A 19,835-nucleotide genomic window follows, 5' to 3' on the forward strand; every position below is an offset into this window, starting at 1 on the left:
GGGAGGGAGGGAGAGAGAGAGAGACATTCAACAAAGGAGAGCGGGAGGGAGAGAGGGTTACAGCGATAGAGAAGGGAGGGAGGGAGAGCGAGACAGAGGTGAGAGAGGAGAGAGAGAGAAAGAGAGAGAGAGAGAGCAAGAGTGAGAGACAGCAAGGGGATGAGATAGAGCGAGAAGATTAGAGGGAGGGGAGGCGGGTGACGAGAGAGGGAGCAATAGGGAGGGAGGGATAGGGAGGTGTGTGATGAGCGAGCGAGCGAGCGAGAGAGAGAGAGAGAGAGAAAGAGCGAGAGAAGGAGAGGAGAGTGTGTACCTCACTGCAGAGCGTTTCATTGATAAAGTGGCGGTAAACCAGCGCTCTGCTCTCTGCCCGGCTGCGACTGACGGCTCACGGCCTCCAGGAACCCGGACCCCACCGCCGTCGCCATGCTCTGAGACCTGTAAGCATCCTCAGCATCAGCACCACAACCTCAGCATCCCCTAGCATCCCTTAGCAACCTGACTCCCAGCGCTCGGCAACAGCATCCATGTCCGAGGGAGGCAGCGCCAGCAGGAGGGACCGCCTGTGAGGCAGCAGCTGCAGGGGCATCACAGAGACCCCCCTCCCCCTTCTATTCCCCCCCCTCCCCCCAGTCCCCCACCACATTCGGTCCACAGTAACTAAGGGGCAAGAGGGGCAGTGTCACTGGGGCGACTGGCTCTCTTCCCCTCGCTCGGCAACGTCAGCGTCAGCATCGGCAACAGCAACGCTGGGATCCCCGGAGCACCCCGGCTCCCCGGCTGCCGTGGCGATGAAGATGGTGAACAGCAGCAGCAGGAGCAGCGACAAGAACGGATTCTCCTTCAAGAAGTGCTCGGCGTTCCAGTTCGTCAAGAGGAAGGTGAGCGGAGCTGGGGTTCTTCTCTTTCCTCTGAGAGCGTGTGTGAGTGAGAAAGAGAGTGTGTTTGTGTGTGTGTGTGTGTGTGTGTGTGTGTGTATGCATGGCTTTGTTTGTGTGTGCATGGGTTTGTTTGTGTGTGTGTGTGTGTGTGTGTATGCATTCTGTACTTGTGTGTGTGTGCGTGCAGGTGTGCATAGGTGTGTGTGTGTATGCATGTAGGTGTGCGTGTATGTGTGTGCATGTAGTTGTGCATAGGTGCATAGGTGCGTGTGTGTATGTGTGTGTGTACATGTAGGTATGCACAGGTGTGTGTGCGTGTATGTGTGCATGTGGGTGTGCGTGTGTGTGTGTTTTGCTGTCCTGCATTGGATACCTATAGCTCCAGTGATCTAAGAGCTGGGATTTGAAGCAGAAACACTTCGGTCCCCGATCCCTTGTGTTCACATCGCGGGTCGCACTGGCTAAGAGCACCTCATAAATACCAATAAAGGAGTGGGGGAAATGACTGCACTCAAACCTGCAACCCCCCGCCCCCCCCCCAGAACTCCCCTAAATCATAACCCTCCCCCCACCCCCCTACCCACACCCACAGCCCCCTAGGGAGTCACCTGAAGCTCTTTAATCTTCTCGTTTTTTTTACTGCCGGTGGATATTTTCGGATTGTACCGCCGTACCGCCACGCTCGTTTTAGGGGACAGCGTCTGCGTACGCGGCCGCCGCCGCCGGTCCACGGAACAGAAACGGACGCGTCGCGGCGACTCCGGAGACGAGCGCGCTTCGCAGACGGGACGCTCGAGGTCCCCGATTCGGGGATTTGTTTACAAACATGAGCAGCGCGCGAAGGACGCCAGCGTGCGTCCAAAATCACCGCCCCCCTGCGCAGGAGAACTTCAAACGGCGTCCCGTTCCGGCTATCGCTGTCCCGCAGCCTGAGCGTGACCACTGATTGGTCGCAGAATCTCATCCTCTCTCTTTTTCCTCGCTGCTTTTTTTAACATCAGGTGTCTCTTGATTCAGAACCACAAAGACGTGCGCTTGGATGAGCAGACAGATCAGTATCACTGTCTGCCATATGTCAGCGTGGGTCTTTTCTTTCCGACCATTGTTCCTGAAGTACTGCTGTTATGCCAGGTTTCCCCACACCCGGATCATAAGCTATGCTATACCCACCGATTAATTAGCAAATAATTACAGTGTGCCGCCTTAAATCCAAATTGCATTTGCTCAGCCTAACCTGAATGTTAGGAGGTGTTAATTGATTTAAGCTCAGGAATTCTCTGGAGACATTATCTGGCTGGTCCCTGGAGTTTTGGTCTTCACAGGCAATCGATACCTTAGTCCACTGCTGGTGTAGTGCCCGGTGTAAGCAGACTACATTGTGCTTGAGATCGTTAGGGCAATGAGTGCTGTGAATGGTCCACTAGGGTCTCAAAAACACTGAAAAGCGCGGGAACCAAACCTGCTGCATTCTGGGAGATGTCTGAATACCAGTCGTGAGGAGGATACAGATTGAAAAATATAGGAATCACATAGTTGCAGGGAAGCTGTTTAACCCTTTGAAAAGTAGACTTTTTGTAATGTTTTTTTTTTTTTCCCCCCAAAATTCAAAGTCAGTGTTCTAGAACTCAGCAGCGATTGTTACATCAGCATTAGAATGTTCAGGTAAAAACATTCAACAACAACAACCAAAAAAAAAATATTGCGTCATGAGGTAAAACTGTAGCATGAGCACACAACTGAAGCAACAGGCATCTATTAAATTTTCCGGCACTGTACTGTACGTTGGAACGGTTCAAGCTCACACATGCACACACGAAGAGGATGACGCATTCCTTAAACCGCAACCGCACAGAAAAGGCGTGAAAAGGCCCAGCGAAACTGTAATTACATGTCAGGTGGACGGGTAATGGACGACCGCTTGGACGTGAAGGAGGGTGCCGTTAGCCGCCGCTCTCTGCTGCTCTCGGTCCCGCAGTTATTACATCTGAATGAGTTTAAATCTGAATCAACAGCCGAGGCCCAGATGAGCCGCTTTTATGTCTTTTTTTTTCAGATGAGTTAGCATTTTCTCGCCACATAAAAATCACCCGAACAGATCCCTGAGCATTTTAGTGAAGGCACATCGAAGAGTGTGTTAATAATGATGATGTGTGTGCGTGTGTGTGTGTATGTGTGTGTGTGTGTGTGTGTTTGAGCATTTGTGCTCCTGCATATGAATTTTTAAATGACAGTTATGTAAATGCTTAACAATACCTCCTGCATTCTGTGAATGTACTGGAATAAGGATAGATCACATGCCCCTGTGTAGTGTTAGCACAGCTGGGGCTGACCGCTAGGCTATAAGCCCCTGTGTAGAGTTAGCACAGCTGGGGCTGGCTGCTAAGCTACAAGCTCCTGTACAGAGTTAGCACAGCTGGGGCTGACCGCTAGGCTACAAGCCCCTGTGTAGAGTTAGCACAGCTGGGGCTGACCGCTAGGCTACAAGCCCCTGTGTAGAGTTAGCACAGCTGGGACTGGCTGTTAAACTGCAAGCCCCTGTACAGAGTTAGCACAGCTGGGGCTGACCGCTAGGCTACTAGCCCCTGTGTAGAGTTAGCACAGCTGGGGCTGGCCGCTAAGCTACAAGCTCCTGTACAGAGTTAGCACAGCTGGGGCTGACCGCTAGGCTACAAGCCCCTGTGTAGAGTTAGCACAGCTGGGGTAGACCGCTAGGCTACAAGCCCCTGTGTAGAGTTTGCACAGCTGGGGAAGAATGCTAAGTCCTGTACTGAGTTAGTACACATTTCATGGGATGGAACAGCTGAGAGGAGAGGGGGAGTGGAGGAGAGGAGGAAAGAGAGGAGAGGAGAGGAGAGGAGAGGAGAGGAGAGGAGAGTGAGGAGAGGAGAGGAGAGGAGAGGAGAGGAGAGGAGAGCGAGGAGAGGAGAGGAGAGGAGAGGAGAGCGGGGAGAGGTACAGGGCAGGGGGAGCGATTATGACGTAGAGGCTCGGCTCAGAGATTCTGGAGCCGCATCGGAACACTGCGGCGGCGAGTGCCTTTCATCCGCGGGATGAAATAATAAATAAGCCCCACTGCATTCTGGGAGCCAGAAACACTTTTTTTCTGTCTTTTAGCTCTGGGCTCACATCCACAGGGAGCTCCTCCCCTCTCTCTCTCACTTTCTCACACACACACACACACACACACACACACACTCACAAGCACACACACACACACACACACGCACATGCACACGCACACACACACACACACACACACACACACACACACACACACACACACACACACACACAAGCACACACACGCACACACACTCACACAGCGCAGTTTAAAAGATGCATGAAACCCCAGCTGTTGGCCCGGCATTCATGACATCCCAAGATCCTCTGGGTGATAAAGCTCGATTTTGAATGAAAACATGTACGCGATACAATGAATGAAAACAATATATAATTTAACACACGTGCATTAAAATGCATTAAAGTACCCTCAATGCACGTCCGTAAGCAATAGAAAGATCAAATTTTATACATTTCAGAATATTGGATAATTTCCTAGGGGCATCTGGAAATGTTCAGTCCTAATGGAATCTCAGCGTGATTCGCCGTGATATTTTTTGGCGTATTTTAACGATCCCTCCTCCTTTGTATTCTGTACGTTATATATTTGAACTTTTCAGACAGATCACAGATGGACACCTTTTAGGTTTTCTGAACGGCACGTTCGGCATTACGAACCACAATGATTCCATCGAGAGGGACTTGAGAAAACTTGAGAGGATCGATCAAAGTTTCAGAAGCGGCTATTTTATTTATTTATTTATTTATTTTGAAGCAGCTCGCGTGAGCAGCAGGCCGAGTCGGGACCTCCCTCTTTTCTGTTGACATGGAGCCCACGTGTCTTTCCCCCCCCCCCAGCCCCCCCAGCACCCCTTCGTAATTCACAGCAAAGCCCGGTAACTCCATGAATTGATCCCCCGTCTTGTCTTTCGGGAGTCCAGCAGGTGGGACGGGAACAGGAACATGGCACGGATCTGACCCGGCGCACCGCGATCCGCACTGTGTGTGTGTTTGAAAACGCACCGTCACAGGAGCCTCGTTCTGATCCGCGCTGTGTGTGTATTTGAAAACGCACCGTCACAGGAGCCTCGTTCTGATCCGCGCTGTGTGTGTGTTTGAAAACACACCGTCACGGGAACCACGTTCCGATCCGCGCTGTGTGTGTGTTTGAAAACACGCTGTCACGGGAACCTCGTTCCGATCCGCGCTGTGTGTGTGTTTGAAAACACACCGTCACAGGAGCCTCGTTCTGATCCGCGCTGTGTATGTGTTTGAAAACACACCGTCACAGGAACCTCGTTCCGATCCGCGCTGCTTTGTTTTCGCGAGTTTCTTAGCACCAGCGGGTTCCTGCGGCCGTGAGTCAGCTGACGCTTCCGCCGCGGGGGGCGTATCGAAACACGCCCGCGGCTGTTTGGCTAGCAGGCCTCTGTGTGACTCGCTGCGTTGTGGAGGGGTACCGTGCGATGTTTGTTATTTTTTGCTTCTTCCTTGTGGTGAATCTCAGGTTTCCAAGGAAATGCAAGGCATCTGGTTGGCTAAAAAGGGTTTCATGGAATTCACCAATCAGTTACCAAAATATATGCAGTTACAGCACTTTTTATCTCAGAATTGTTTCTGAGAACATAGGCGTGCCTTTGTGGTTTCAATCCTTGATAAACTTTTTCAGTCATTTATAGTCTTTTCCAAGTTCTTTTATTACCCTTTTATTCATTTTTTTTTTCTTCCTGGTAACATTACCACAACAACGTGACTCATCGTCTTGCAATGAAAACCCCCACCTCTCTCTCCCTCCCCCCCCTTAAAAATAACCTGCAGTGTTGCGATTTGACAAGTACACTGGCTGTACTCTTTTACATATATAGCACACCTGGGTTAAGTATCCTTATTTGGAGCGACCTTGCAAATTTCATCTAGGTGTCATCTAGATCATACTGAAGGAGAGAACGTTTTTTTCGTTTTCTGAGACGACCATACTCCCCCCTTCTCCTTACTACATCAGAGAGAACTACAACACGGGTTCTCAGGACGAAACTCCGTCAGAGCATTTACCCTTTAAGGCGCGAGGTCACAGACATATGACATTAGAACGTTCTTCGCTGAACGTTCTAATGCTGATGTCACAATCGCCACCGGTAACTGAAAGCAGTGGAGTTGTAGAACACTGACTTGGAATTCTTGGAGGGTGGAAAAAAAAAAAGCCTTTCCAGAAAAACCTGTTCTTCAAAAGGGGTTAAAATCTAACTCGTAATGAGGGACCTGTGCACCACAGGCGGATAACAGATGAGTCACACCACCTGACTCATTCAGCAGAGTCCGGCAGACCCCGGGATCATCCCCGCCCCTTTTTTTGTGGATACCGCCCACTGAGAGCCGGGCCGGAGGGCAAACAGACGGCCCGTAGCGTCACGCCGAAAACAAGGCGGCCTGTATCCTCGGCTGCTTGGGTCCTCGGCCGTGGGGTGCCCGTCGTCCCGTGCCGTCCCGTGCCGTCCCGCGCGGTACCGCCGCCGCTGTTGTTGTTGTTGTTGTTGTGTTTCTAGGGACCAGCGCCGTTGTCATGGCTTTTTCGGGTAATGCGGTCGCAGACGTGACATCTGGAGGAAGACTTTAAAAAATAAAGTGGTGATAAACAAGCGTGTCATAAACACTGGTTTAAATGAGGGCAGTATAAGCACCTCAAAGTGTGGGAGTGGACCATCAGCATGGTCATAATGGTACATATAAATTAATTGATGTTTTCCACATGAAGTTGTCACTTGAATGTGTTATTGCACGCACATTCACCACTAGTGTTGTAAAAAACATACTGTAACATAAGAATCAGGAAATGTTCAAGAAAGGAAGCACTAGAAAACCTCCCCTTCTAAAACCAGCTTGTCTATAGCGATGACCAGACCGGTTCAAGCCACAGCTTAGTCACGTGACAGCCAACCCAAAAAAAAGTTCAGGGGGTACAATGGGGGTTGATGGATGATTGACAGACTGTCTGTGTTTTTTTTTTCTCCACGCAGGTACGCCGGTGGATATGGAACCCCAAAGTGAACATGGAGAAGGGGCAGGGCAAAGCCTTCCTGTACCCCAGCTCCAAATCCTGCCAAATGGACCAGGACCTGTGGTACACCCAGTTCCCCCCGTACAGCTGCTGCCACCTCGGCCACGGGTACTACCTGCCGGACGACCCCCCCTGTGGGGCGGAGAAGGCCAAGGGCTGCAAGGTGAGTGGACCATCTTTTCCTTTTTCGATAGCTATCTTTGCTGCTGTTGCTGCCGCTGGTGCTGGTGCTGCTGCTGCTGCTGCTGCTGCTGCTGCTGCTCCTGCTGTTGCTGCTGGTGCTGCTCCTGTTGCTTCTGTTCTGTCAGAGACCTGTTATGGAGTCACAACTCAGGCAATGGCTTTATCTACAGCTCATAGCTGCATTTTTTTAAAAAACCTAATAGGCCTGGGGGAGATGCATTGTTTTGGAAGAGTTCATGTTTAAAAACAGCAAGTCGGCCATTTTCTTTTTTTCTGAGCTGTATCCCTCTTGCGTTGGCGGTTGGAACGCCTCACGCCAAGACCAGCGTATTCCGCTGCTCTTGGGTCACCGCAGATCAGCGGGAGTCTCTGGGCTCGACGCGGCCAAAAGCAGCTTGTGTGCGGCCTGAGGCCCGTCTGGACGAGGGTGACCAGACGTCCCCTGTTTTTGGTGCCCTATTTTCTTTTCCCCCCCGGGGAATTAACTGAACAATTAGTGCTGCTGATTGGCCAGACTGATTGGTCTTCACACCTGACTCCCAGGTAAAGGGAGGCTGTGGACCACCAGCACGGCCCTCGAGGACCGTGATTTGAAATCTGGTCACCTTAGTCTGGACGCATGTGACCGTAAATCAGCAGCTTGTTGGATGTTAAGGACCAATTCCGAAAACACCCCCCCCCCCCAGAACTCAATAACGGGGGTTTGTTTTGGCACACGGCTGTTGCCCCCCCCCCCCCCCCCCCCCCCCATCCCACATGAATCTCACACTGTGGAATTCAGCAGCAAAGCAGAGTTCCTGCGCCCAGACACAACGCAGGAAGTGACCCGCGAGTGAATGAATGACAGGCGGCTGGGTCAGCTTGACCCGCCTGGCACAGACCCCAGGGCACCGCCGACTGCCAAACACCACACAAATCAATTCCCCACCACAACACTGTCCGTACAGTGATTCCGTCTCTGCCTGTACCCCTCTCTGCTTTCCCCCGGTCCGAATAAAAGTGGGAAAACACAGATATTAATTTAGTCAGAAAAATGGTGAGCATTGTTGGGCTGACTGGCCTGTTCTCATCATTATGTTATAGTATAGTGTTATGTTATGTTATGTTATGTTATGTTATGTAGATATATAGGGATGGCAGACACTCCGCTTTCCTTTTAATTAAAATAATAATAATAGTAATAAATAAATACATAAATATTAGCCCTGAGGAGATGTAAGATTTCGTGTTTAAAGACATCTAGTTACTGTTCCTGTACTACAACCATTCCCAAACCCACCACCACAATTTACATTAAATGTAGAGATAGTGTGAAGGGTATTGCTGTGAAGTCTGTTGTTGTAATGCTGTATCTGTTTTGAAATATTGCTGGTCCCCATACACAAGAACTTGAGAGAAACACGGTAATTGTTCCGTAAAAGCTGTGCTTTGCCTCAACACGGCGTTCAACGTGTTTTTCAAACGATGGATAAGAAGGCCTGTTTAAGTCAGGACGACGATAGCACTTGATTACTGTTTTGTTTCAGACTGAACTAAATCACCAGCAGCAACAATGATTTAAGTGCAAGCTTTGCAAACACAAAAGCAAATGAAGTCATTTTGTGTTCCTCTTTCAAAAAGGCAGAGAAATACAATATTAATTACAAACAGAACAGCAAAATAGAATATTAATTACAAATAGAATAGCAAAATAGAATATTAATTATTAATAGGACAGTGGCGGCTCAATATTAACCAAACGGACTAAGAGCTGGCAGACGCGCAGGCCGAAACAGAGCGAAGAGCAGCGCGACCGGTGGAAAAATTAACACCACGTTCAGATCAATATTTAAATAGATGGAGCTCTTTGAAATGTGCCCAGAATCTGACGCAACGCCCCGGCCACACTTCCAAAAGGGGAAGCTCGCTACGGCGGGCTCAAAGAACCTTCTGCTGATTCCCCGGGATTGATCATTTATTTACGGTGTTTCACTTATTTATTTATTTATTTCTAGTTAGAAAAAGTCCGTTGATTAGCCTCCAACTGAAATTTTGCTGTGCATCACAGGTTCCCAGACAGGCAGAGCTATTAGTTTGAATTTTGAGGAAGAGCGTTCCCTCGATGATTAGCCAAAGTTCAGAGGAGCCAAACAGGAGCTGATTAAAGGGATACAGACTGGTTTTCGGGAGGTGAAGGGCGATTCTGATCTGGCAGCTTGGAGCTCCACATGGTGACCGCAACACCAAAATCTCCAGCCCCGGGCCCATCCCATCGCTGAGCGGATCTCTCTGCGAGCCAGGGGCCAAAGAGCCAGATAGGGGCTAAACAGTCTGCCAGAGGCCAAACAGCCAGACAGGGGCCAAACAGTCAGCCAGGGGCCAAACAGTCAGCCAGGGGCCAAACAGCCAGATAGGGGCCAAACAGTCAGCCTGGGGCCGAACAGCCAGACAGGGGCCAAACAGTCAGCCAGGGGCCAAACAGCCAGACAGGGACCAAACAGCCAGCCAGGGGCCAAACAGTCAGCCAGGGGCCGAGCAACCAGACAGGGGCCAAACAGCCTCACTAATCCTGCTTGGTGATTCAGGGCCCTGGTCACCTGTACCTGTCCTCAGGAGGTTATGTTGAGGTTTGGGAAATGAGTTCCCGGGTAGGACAAAGGAAACCCAACCCACACCCAGAGATGAAAGGGTTTTTGGGCTCGGCTGCTGTGGAAATCACAATGCAAGGCAAGTTCAGTGAACCCCGGCGAATTGTATTTGTGAAGTTAAAAATAGGCGTGCACAGAAGTGAGAGTTAAGGAAGGGGGTTGATTGATGAATTGCGGGCCTGGCGGTCTTCCTGTCAGCAGGTTTTTTTTTTTTCATTAAGGGGTAATTGCGAGCCTTCGCCGGAGCAGGGGAAGGGCGATGATGCGTTTCCTGTGTCATGGCGGTTGGCTCGTCCCCACGGGCGTCTCTCTCTCTCTCTCTCCATTGTGAGTCATCCTCGCTCTCTTCCGTCGCGGCCCTCTGATCGCATCTCATTGGGCGATGACAGCGAAGGGGCTTTCGCGGTTTCACAGAGTTAACTCCAGCCCGCGGTGGCCAAACTGAACTTCACAAGATCACATCTGAAGCACTGCACGTAGAACTTCGTATGAACATTCCGATGATGGTGATTGATGATGATGATTGATTTATTGATTGATTGATTCTTAGTATTAGTATTATTATTATACTAACTGGGCAAGTGGGTAGCACTGTCGCCCCACAGCAAGAAGGTCCTGGGTTTGAATCCCGGCCTGGGCCTTTCTGTGTGCAGTTTGCATGTTGTCCCCGTGTCTGAGTGGGTTTCCTCCGGGTACTCCAGTTTCCTTCCGCTGTCATGCAGGTAGGCTAACTGGAGACTCTAAATTGCCCATAGGTGTGATTGAATTGTGTGTGAATGGTGCGTGTGCCCTGCGATAGATTGGCGGCCTGTCCAGGGTGTATTCCTGCCCCTTGCCCAATGCACCCTGGGATAGGCTGCAGCACCCCGCCCGTGACCCTGTCCTGGATAAGCGGCTATAGATAATGGACGGATGGATAACTGGGCAAGTAATCTGGCAAACGTATACATAAAATATATTCATAATTTTATGGAATGCATGAAAAACAGAATCATAACTTCACTGCCTGTACGGCGGTTTAAGGAGATTGCTTTGGGACGCTTCAGTGTCGCGAAACGTTATCTTTGTGAGAGTGTCACCGTTATCACTGAACAGTGACACGGCCCAGAGATAAGCCCAGCTGCCTCGGACAGTCTGTGTGTCCAGCGCTACTGATCACCCTCTGCGGAGGCCAAATGGTTGACCTTCACCATGTCACAATCGCTGACATTGACTCAACAGCCACAGAGCACATGATATCTAAAAAAAAAAAAAAAAGGACACAGGAGTCAAGCTTTGAATCACAGATGCATATTTTTACCCAGCGCCGAAATGAATGCAATCTCACCGCATTCCATCACTCGGTATTTTGTAACAACACACAAAAAGCTGAAGCAACGCATCTATTAATTGATGCTAATATTAGAAACAACTGCCCCCCCCCCCCCCCCCCCCCCCCCCCCCCCGCCCCCCCGCCCCCCCGCCAGTGTCGAAACAGTGACCGTTGCGTAACTAAATTTGGCTATTGTACATGGGGCATAAAAAACACACTGTTGCACAGCTGCCGAGTTTTTACCTAACCCCCCCCCCCCACTTCCTGTTTGCTTGGCCTGGCACCCGGTTACGTCAGACCGGACGGCGGGGCTGGGACACCAGCGGGGGGTTCGAGCCATGCAATTAACAGGTGGGGGTAGGGGGAGGCGGCTGGGGGGGCGGGGGGCAGGGGGTGGTGTGGGAGTTGAAAGAGCTGAGGAGAACAGAAAGTCATGCCTTGTCAGCGTCCCCCTCTGTTAATGTGTCACCCCCCCCCCCCCCCCCCCAGTCCCCCCGGCCCTCACCCCGCCCTCCCCAGTCCCCCCCCCGCCCTCACCCCGCCCCTCCTCCTCCCCAGGACCCGCTAATGGGCCTGAACGCCCTCACCCGGATCTGGCAGCGTGCAGTCGCCCCCTTGTTGGCACGGAAACGTGCCTCCATCTCTCCCTCGCGAAGCCTGCCTCATATTAACCCTGCTCATCCGGTCCCCAACTGACGCAAGAAGCTTTTTTTTGAAGTCTTCATTTAAGTTATTTTGTCTGTGCAGTTTGTGTGTGTGTGTGTGTGTGTGTGTGTGTGTGTGCGCGTATGCGTGTGTATATGTGTGTGTGTGTGTGTGTGTGTGTGCAGGCGGGTAAGGGCCTTCATCAGACTGACACGTCAATTGAAAAGGAAAGCAAAAAGGTTTCCATGTTTAACCACTGCAAGCAATGTGTCAGCTTAGTAATGCATGTGATTGTTTAATAAATTGCATTCTTGAATCAGTGAATATCGTGGTTCTGTATGCAACTGGATGCAATTGCTTCACCGCATTCAATAATTCTCAAAAGTAAATAACATGAGAAGTGGTTTCATTTAAAAGAGCTGATATTGGTTTTCGGTTTAAAGGAGGTTCTCCTTTGATATTCGAGACTAGCTTGGAAAAACAAACTATACAAAATGAATGACATGCAATTTCTTTGTTCAAAAGCTCTCCAAGGACATTCTGAGGTACATTTTCATGACAGACAGTACATACTTAAATTCATTCTTAAATGACCTCAAATATATTATTTTGCATTTGTATCACTGTATTCATGATATTTACCTTGTTTTCCATCAATTTTAAATGGGTTTTCTGATGTTTTCAAAGGTACCAATGGCTTCAATTAGGATTTAGGGCTCAAACTAGGGTTCAGCTAGGGTTAGAGTTAGGGTTAGGGTTAGGGTTAGGGTTAGCAAAACGGTAAGTCTGAGGGTTGAGGCAAGTTTACGGTTGTGTTTAGCAGCTTGAAGAAAGGTTAGGACATGGGTTTGTTAATGATTTTGAATGAACCAAAAAATTTCTCTAGTAGCATGTCTACTACAAAATGTCTAATAAATGCATATTTTATAGGCATAACATATTTTGTTTTTTCAATGACCTCAAATATAGTAGTCATGATATTTACCTTGGTTTCCATCAATTTTAAACAGGTTTTCTGATGTTTTCAAAGGTACCAATGGCTTCAATTAGAGTTTAGGGCTCAAACTTGAGTTCAGCTAGGGTTAGGGTTAGGGTTAGGGTTAGCAAAACGGTAAGTCTGAGGGTTGAGGTAAGTTTATAGTTGTGTTTAGAAGCTTGAAGAAAGGTTAGGACATGGGTTTGTTGATGATTTTGAATGAACCAAAAAAAATATCTAGTAGCATGTATACCTATGACCATACGAAATGTCTAATATGTGCATATTTTTTAGGGAAAACATTTTTTGTTTTTTAAATGACCTCAAATATATTATTTTGCATTTGTATTATTGTATTCATGATATTTACCTTGTTTTCCATCAATTTTAAATGGGTTTTATGTTTTCAAAAGTACCAATGGCTTCAATTAGGGTTTAGGGCTCAAACTAGGGTTCAGCTAGGGTTAGGGTTAGCAAAACGGTAAGTCTGAGGGTTGTGGCAAGTTTACGGTTGTGTTTAGCAGCTTGAAGAAAGGTTAGGACATGGGTTTGTTAATGATTTTGAATTAACCAAAAATTTCTCTACTAGCATGTGTACCTATGACCATACAAAATGTCTTAGAAATGTATATTTTTTAGGGAAAACATTTTTTGTTTTTTAACCTCATAAAAATAAATTTCAATAATACGAACTGGGCAAGCAACATGTGTACTCACTGGCATCCATAAACCCGGTTGACCTTCATTTTGACTGAAAGCCCTTTGTTTTTGGACAATCAGTATTTGATTTGCTTGGACAATGTCCTTTTACACCTTGCTCAGATGATATTGAGCACTAGTCAGGATAGAAATCAATGCAACGGTTAGCCAACGCGTGTGATCTTGTACTAAAATTACATTTTTAAGTTTTTTATGACGGTGTGGCTCAAGAAGAGTGCGACTGAAACAACTATAAAAAAAAACAACAAAAAAAACAATAAAAAAGCTTACCTCACATCACCTTTGAGATGACGGCACCTCACACGTGCTCACCTTTGCACCGCCAGTTCCAAGAGTCTTATCTGCGTAAGGATTTTGGAGAAGCGGTCAAGTCGAGTCAAGTCACAGTTAATGAAGGCCATGGTTAATCTTCCATCTGACGTGTTCCATTGACCCTTCAGGCCCCTGGGTCATCGGCTTTTAAACTTCACAACATCAGGAAGCCAAATTAGAAATTTAGTATTTTTGAAAAAAAATCCCTCATAGCTACACATACTAGCATGGCCTTGAGGAGTACAGACTCATTACGGGACCCACCCCAGAACCTCCCGGGACCCATTTTGGGTCCCGACTGGGTAGTTTAAGGAACAGCGCGCTAGGGCTAATTGCTTTGATCTTCAAAGGGAAAGAAAAGAAAGAGGGGGGGATTAAAAATTCTAAGCTCATGTCATTCCTCCTAAGCAAAGTCCTGTGAGACACAGAAGCAACGTGTCAGAATGATCCGATTGGTCATCAAGATGAAGATTTGCATCAGATTTTTCTCAAACAATAAAAGCACGCTTGCAATATATGAACGTATGAACATTTACATTTTTGTGTTATATTTGCCTAAAGCAACCATTATAATTGTTTACATTCAGGCCTGTATCCTCGTTCAGTAGACCAGCTACTGAATAATGTTGGAAAAAAGCAGCTTTCACTGAGTTTCTGCTACATATAAACTGAAATGGATCTGGGTGCACGCAGTACGCATCGACGTGTGAAACGATCACGTGACACGGTCGTGAAATGGTCATGGCACGATTGTGAAGTGGCTCAGTGCAATTCTGTGAATGAGGTATATTACCCTGACAAGGTCCTTGTCCCTGGGACTTGATTGGTCGGTTATGCGCTGGTCCCTGGTCCTGTGCCCACTGTTAAACAGGGCCTGGCAAGACCTGCTTATGCGATATGCCATTAACAACCCCCACCCCCACAGCCCCCACCCCCACCCCCCCACAGCCCCATTTCATATTTTTAGCAACACCCTCGGAAGGTAGCTTTTATTACTTTAGCGCTATAAGTGTTATGATACTTCACAAAGTTCAGTTTGAGAGTCACTTCCTGTCGGGGTTTGAACAGCATCCAAAGCCTTGCTCTCGAAGAACAGTCGGTAATTTCCTGTGCACATATGCATTTTATAAAGCGTGATTGCTAAACAGTCAAGCTGCTGAAGTTGTATGTAAAAATGTAAAAAATGATTTTTCCTAAAATCAAATAAATACATACAAAGTACTTTAAATAATAATTCAACAAATGGTTAAAATGCAAATACTGAAATGCTTATATACTTCAGTTAAATACTTATAAAGAAAAAAATATTCTTATAACAAAAAGGCCCAATTATTGCATTTTCTGAAAAGCTTAAAAATACTGCTAACTGCTGGTGAGATTGGCTCGAAGTCACCTAAACCATACTTGTGTTTGCTTTAATCTAGACAGGTCTTAATTCAATCAATGTTTGTGTTTGACTTTGCCTTAGATTCAAGTGTTTTTACTTAGCAAACACAGTTCATTTTTGGCGATCCATGATCCCAGCCAATAAAGAACAAAGCCGTGCATTAATTTGCCGACGTTAAGGATCGATATCAGCTGAATCGAGGCCATTGTCAGACGAAAGCACTTTTGGCATTCTTTGAAAACATTTTACATACCTTCGATAAATAAAGCTGTTCCAATCTTTTCTCTTTTGTAAAAGCAGGAACGTGCATTCCTGTGCCCCACACCATTGTTCTCACAAAAGATAAGTCAGCCAAAAAAAAAAAAACTCATATTCAAAGAGGGGTTTGTTTGTCCATCTTAGCTAAGTGTTCTAAAATGTTACACATCAACCTAGCAATAAAGTTTCAACATCCACATGAGATTATACAAGGACCAACTTGGATTTGGAAATCTGAGGTTGGCTTAGTGCAGTTTTTTCTTTTGTTTTTTTCTGCATTTTGAGTGAATTTAGAACAACCTCTATGTACCGCAATGTATTCTAGGGAAGAGAACGTATTATGGTAAGCACAGTTCAGCACAATTGGCTTCATTAGAGTGCTAATGCTAAGTCTCAAACTGCCTCTGGCAAGATCTGCTTGATTAATCAAAATGGCCTCCAACTTCGACCACCAAGTGAAAAACAGGTTCATTTGCGGTTAACTTTGCAAACGCTGTTTGTGCTGCTGCAGTCATTTACACGTGGCTAACTTCTCAGAAACAAACAGGAGAGGGGATTCTGTCTGTGAAATCATTGATAGATTCCGTAATCATCCCCATGACCTGTGCCAGACGGACACAAATTAAAATCAAATAATTCAGCCTCGGTTCTGCTTCATCGTCTAGCCCCACAAAACCCGTTTGAACTTTTTAAGACTACAGGGCGAGCGATTTTCTTTTTCTGTTGATTGATCACATCGGAATTTTTTTTTTTTTTTGAGGAATGCATTTTTGTTCATTAGAACACATGCTTGTGCGGTCACTGTTAAACTGAATCAGATGTACAGCAAAAGTGCTCCTTGTCACTGTACGAAGAAACAGGAGGAAATAAATAAGAGATATTCTCTCTCTCTCTCTCTCTCTCTCTCCCCCCCCCCTCTCTCTCTCTCTCTCCCTCTCTCTCTCTCTCTCTACCCCTCTCCCCTTCTCTCTCTCTCTCTCTCTTTCGACTGAAAGTCCTGTTAGGGTTTAAAAGTTCCCCCCGCGAGTAAAACGCTTGCGAGAGCGGTGTGCATTCTTAGCAGGAGCCAAGGGGGTTATCTTCTTGGGGAAATTAAGAGTGCCTGAGGACTAAAGGCACGGATTTATGGGTTTCAAGCAAGGCGCTAAACGCTGCTCAGGGTCCTGGAGCCCATCGCTGAACACTAATGCGCTATCCGAAACCACATACCTTCACTTCTGCGGGTCAGATATGTGTGTTTGGCCTTACAAAAGGGGCATCCTAAAAAAAGTTCTTGCTCCAGTTGCGAATGTAAATGCCAATATTATAACTGTGCAAAATGAAGCAGGGTCATTTAGTTTCAGTGACATTATGTGGTTATTTATTTACTGCTCAGCAAATGAATAATCCTTGAATTACATAACTCACTTTTCTTACGTACTGTTCTTAAACAATCAGAGTAGCGGCAGACATGGTGGTCAGAATGGGAACAGCAGTTATTCTCAGGGGCGACGTCTCTACGAAATATGAATTCTGCCTAAGCAAAAACAAATACCAAAAATGTGATGATAAGTTGGGTGGCCAGTTGGAGGGGGAGTGGGGGGGGGAAGCTCCCCCTCTCCCCATATCTGCCACACTTCCAGTAATACATCAAAGAAATTGAGGCCATGTACACCACCTTTTTCAGGGGGTCCCTCCTGGAATGTGACCCTGTAACCTCCTGATTGCCAGACCCAGTTCCCTCAGCCGCTGTTCCAGTGCCACAGTCCCGTGCGTTAATAAAAAGCGGCCTGACTCCTTCATCCTAAACCAGTCTTATCTGTGGCGAGATTACATAATGAGCCGCTGGTCCCGGTGCGCTGATATGGAGCCGGCCTCCTTGTGAAAGGCGCTGTAAACCGCCGCCGAGCCAAGGACGCCGGTCACCGCCCCCCCACCCCCCCACCCCCCCACCCCCCACCCACCCCACCCCACCCCGCGTGGAATTTGTGTCAGATCCCCCTGCGAGACGCGGGAGGTCAAGCCGAGTTAATGGCATCTCAAAACGACATCGAAAAAAAAAGGAAAAAAAGAAAAAAAAAGATCTGACCGCCGCGACCCCGCGGCTTTTAGCGGAGAATGGCGCTCGGTGCGGCGGCGGCCGCTGACGACGACGACGACGGCCACGGAACGTGCCGGACTTAACAAGCAGCAGGACGCCGCTTCCCAGGGGGCCGCGCGCATTCTAACGGTCCAGGCCTGATCGCGTGCGCATGCTACACACACCCCCCCCCCGTGCGCGTAGCGCCGTTTTTCACGTAAGCGAAAGCTACAAGCCCATGTAAACGGGGGGGAAGCGGACAGTACCGCGCGCCACGACGGCGGCCGGCGCAGCTGTTAATAAAACAGGGCGAATCGATAATTTGGCTTGCGGTGCGGTGTCAGCCGTCCGGCCAGGGCCCCGCGGTCTGGCAGCGTAACTGATTAACTGCAGTTCGCCCTGCGGGTTTACTCGCGCTGCAGGAACTGGGGAGTGAGCGAGCGAGCGAGCGGTCGATTCTGAGCTCGGGTGAAGGCGGCTTGGTCGTCAGAGGAACGGTGACATGCGAGGGACATGGGATGTTCTGTTTTCACGCAGAGAGAATCTGACCAAAAAATGCAAAGAATGTACGCGATGTATATCGAGATATTTTTAAGGAATTTTTGTGTCGTCGTTAGTTACCCAACGCAAATAAGCACTGCTGTTGGTGTATGTGAACTCTCGTTGGCTTCTAGAAATGAATGCTTTTTTTTTTTTAAATGTCAATTTCAGACTGCAATGAGCTCCACGAGCACTCATTGTGATGTCAGCAGACATTTATGTCGGCCAATACGGGATAAGGCTCCCGATAACAGCCCAGCCGAAAAAACCCGCTGAACACACCCCAGGAGAGAGAGAGGGAGGGTCAAGGCCGTGGATTACGCAAAGCGGCCCGGTCTGGAATGTGCCCCCGACACCTGTGGAGAGTTCCGCACCTTGGCCTCTCTTTCCATGACGAAGCGCAGCCGTGCGTGCAGAGAGAACGCTGCTGCGCCCAATCAGGAACGAGCTCCCCGGATCATTAGCCAATGGGGACGCCGGTTCAGAGGGGCAAGAGGGAGGGAGTGGAGAATTACAGCGGTGAAGGCCAAGGACTTGGATTCATTTTTATGGATTGTTTTGCAGCATTTTTTTTGCAGGTGTGAATTTCCACTGTGTTCGCTGCTCGTTTGTTTGTTTGTCTGCCCGGAGCGGGCGCGATTATTCAGAGACCTTGACGCGATCAACTTTCGTCCTCTGATCTGAATTTAAATCCAATGTGTTTGTTTTATCACAAGCACAGTTCTGTGTATAAAGCTAAGCCTGTTAGCTTTAAAAAGAAGTTCAACTTCCAAGTTTTGTGTATAATTTAAGGGAGAGTATTGATTGAATCCAGGCCTTGCATGAATACCTTACAATTTTTTTTTCCACAGGCTAGACAGTGCACTTTAAACCCATCTTCTGTACTGCTTGATGTGTCGTAATGAAAGTCAGCAGTCCCTGCGTTTGCACGAGTTCCCTCAATCAACACACTGATTCAGAACTGCACCACGCAGCGCCCGACTCAAAATGCAGCACGATCTATTTCATGTAATCAAAACGGTCTGGCCGCACATTTTATTCCAGGAAGAATTAATTTGCTTTGTTTTCATTTCTGTGAATATATTTGCAAAAATAAAGAAAAAAAAACATCTTAGACCTTGGATTGCAACAGCCACTAATGTGTGTGCATGTGTGTGTGTGTGTGTCGGTGTGCATCTGTGCGTGTGTGTGTGCATATGCGTGTGTGCATGTGCGTGCGCGTGTGTGCATGTGTGTGTGCGCGTGCGTGTGTGTATGTGCATGTGCATGTGCGTGTGCGTGTGTGTGTGTGCATGTGCGTGTGTGTGTGTGTGTGTGTGCGCATGTGCGTGTGCGCGTGTGTGTGTGCATGTGCGTGTGCGCGTGTGTGCATGTGTGTGTGTGCATGTGTGTGTGTGCGTGTGCATGTGCACGTGATTACCTTCAAGGTGCGGAAGTGGAAGATGCTGAACCGTCACCACGGCGACGGCAAGCAGAAGGCCGCGTGCCGGGAGCAGGAGCTGGACGGGGGCGGTCCCTGGTCGCTGCGGGCCACGCCCCTTCTGGCCACGCCCATCATGCTGGAGTGCTGCATCTGCAGCGGGCCCTTCGTCAGCTACGCCATGGAGGAGGTGTGGCAGCCCAGAGAGAGAACTCAGGTGAGCCCCGCCCCCACCCCCACCCCCTTTCACGGAACCCCCCGAGAAGATGGTTCCGGAACGCTGGGCTTCTCTCACGGCGGTTATCGTGGTGGTTTTTTCGGGGGGCTCAGTCCATGGCTGTGGTTTTTAGCCGTGGAAGAGCTTTTTTTTTTTTTACGTGAAGCATGTGGAGTTGCATAT

At 48.3% G+C, this 19,835-nt stretch overlaps 1 protein-coding gene across 1 annotated transcript in view; it reads left to right on the plus strand.

Annotated features, from left to right (window-relative positions):
- Nucleotides 1–237: 237 nt before the first annotated feature.
- The window catches only part of sgk1 (serum/glucocorticoid regulated kinase 1), a 36,994-nt gene continuing 17,396 nt past the window's right edge, over nt 238–19,835 (plus strand). Inside the window, exons 1-3 of the mRNA XM_035422108.1 lie at nt 238–881; nt 6,956–7,159; nt 19,443–19,652. Coding sequence (XP_035277999.1) covers nt 792–881; nt 6,956–7,159; nt 19,443–19,652 — 504 coding nt within the window. The 5' untranslated portion in view covers nt 238–791. The remainder of the gene's footprint in view (nt 882–6,955; nt 7,160–19,442; nt 19,653–19,835) is intronic.

The sequence above is a fragment of the Anguilla anguilla genome, chromosome 6 (assembly GCF_013347855.1).
Source record: "Anguilla anguilla isolate fAngAng1 chromosome 6, fAngAng1.pri, whole genome shotgun sequence".
NCBI lineage: Eukaryota > Metazoa > Chordata > Actinopteri > Anguilliformes > Anguillidae > Anguilla > Anguilla anguilla.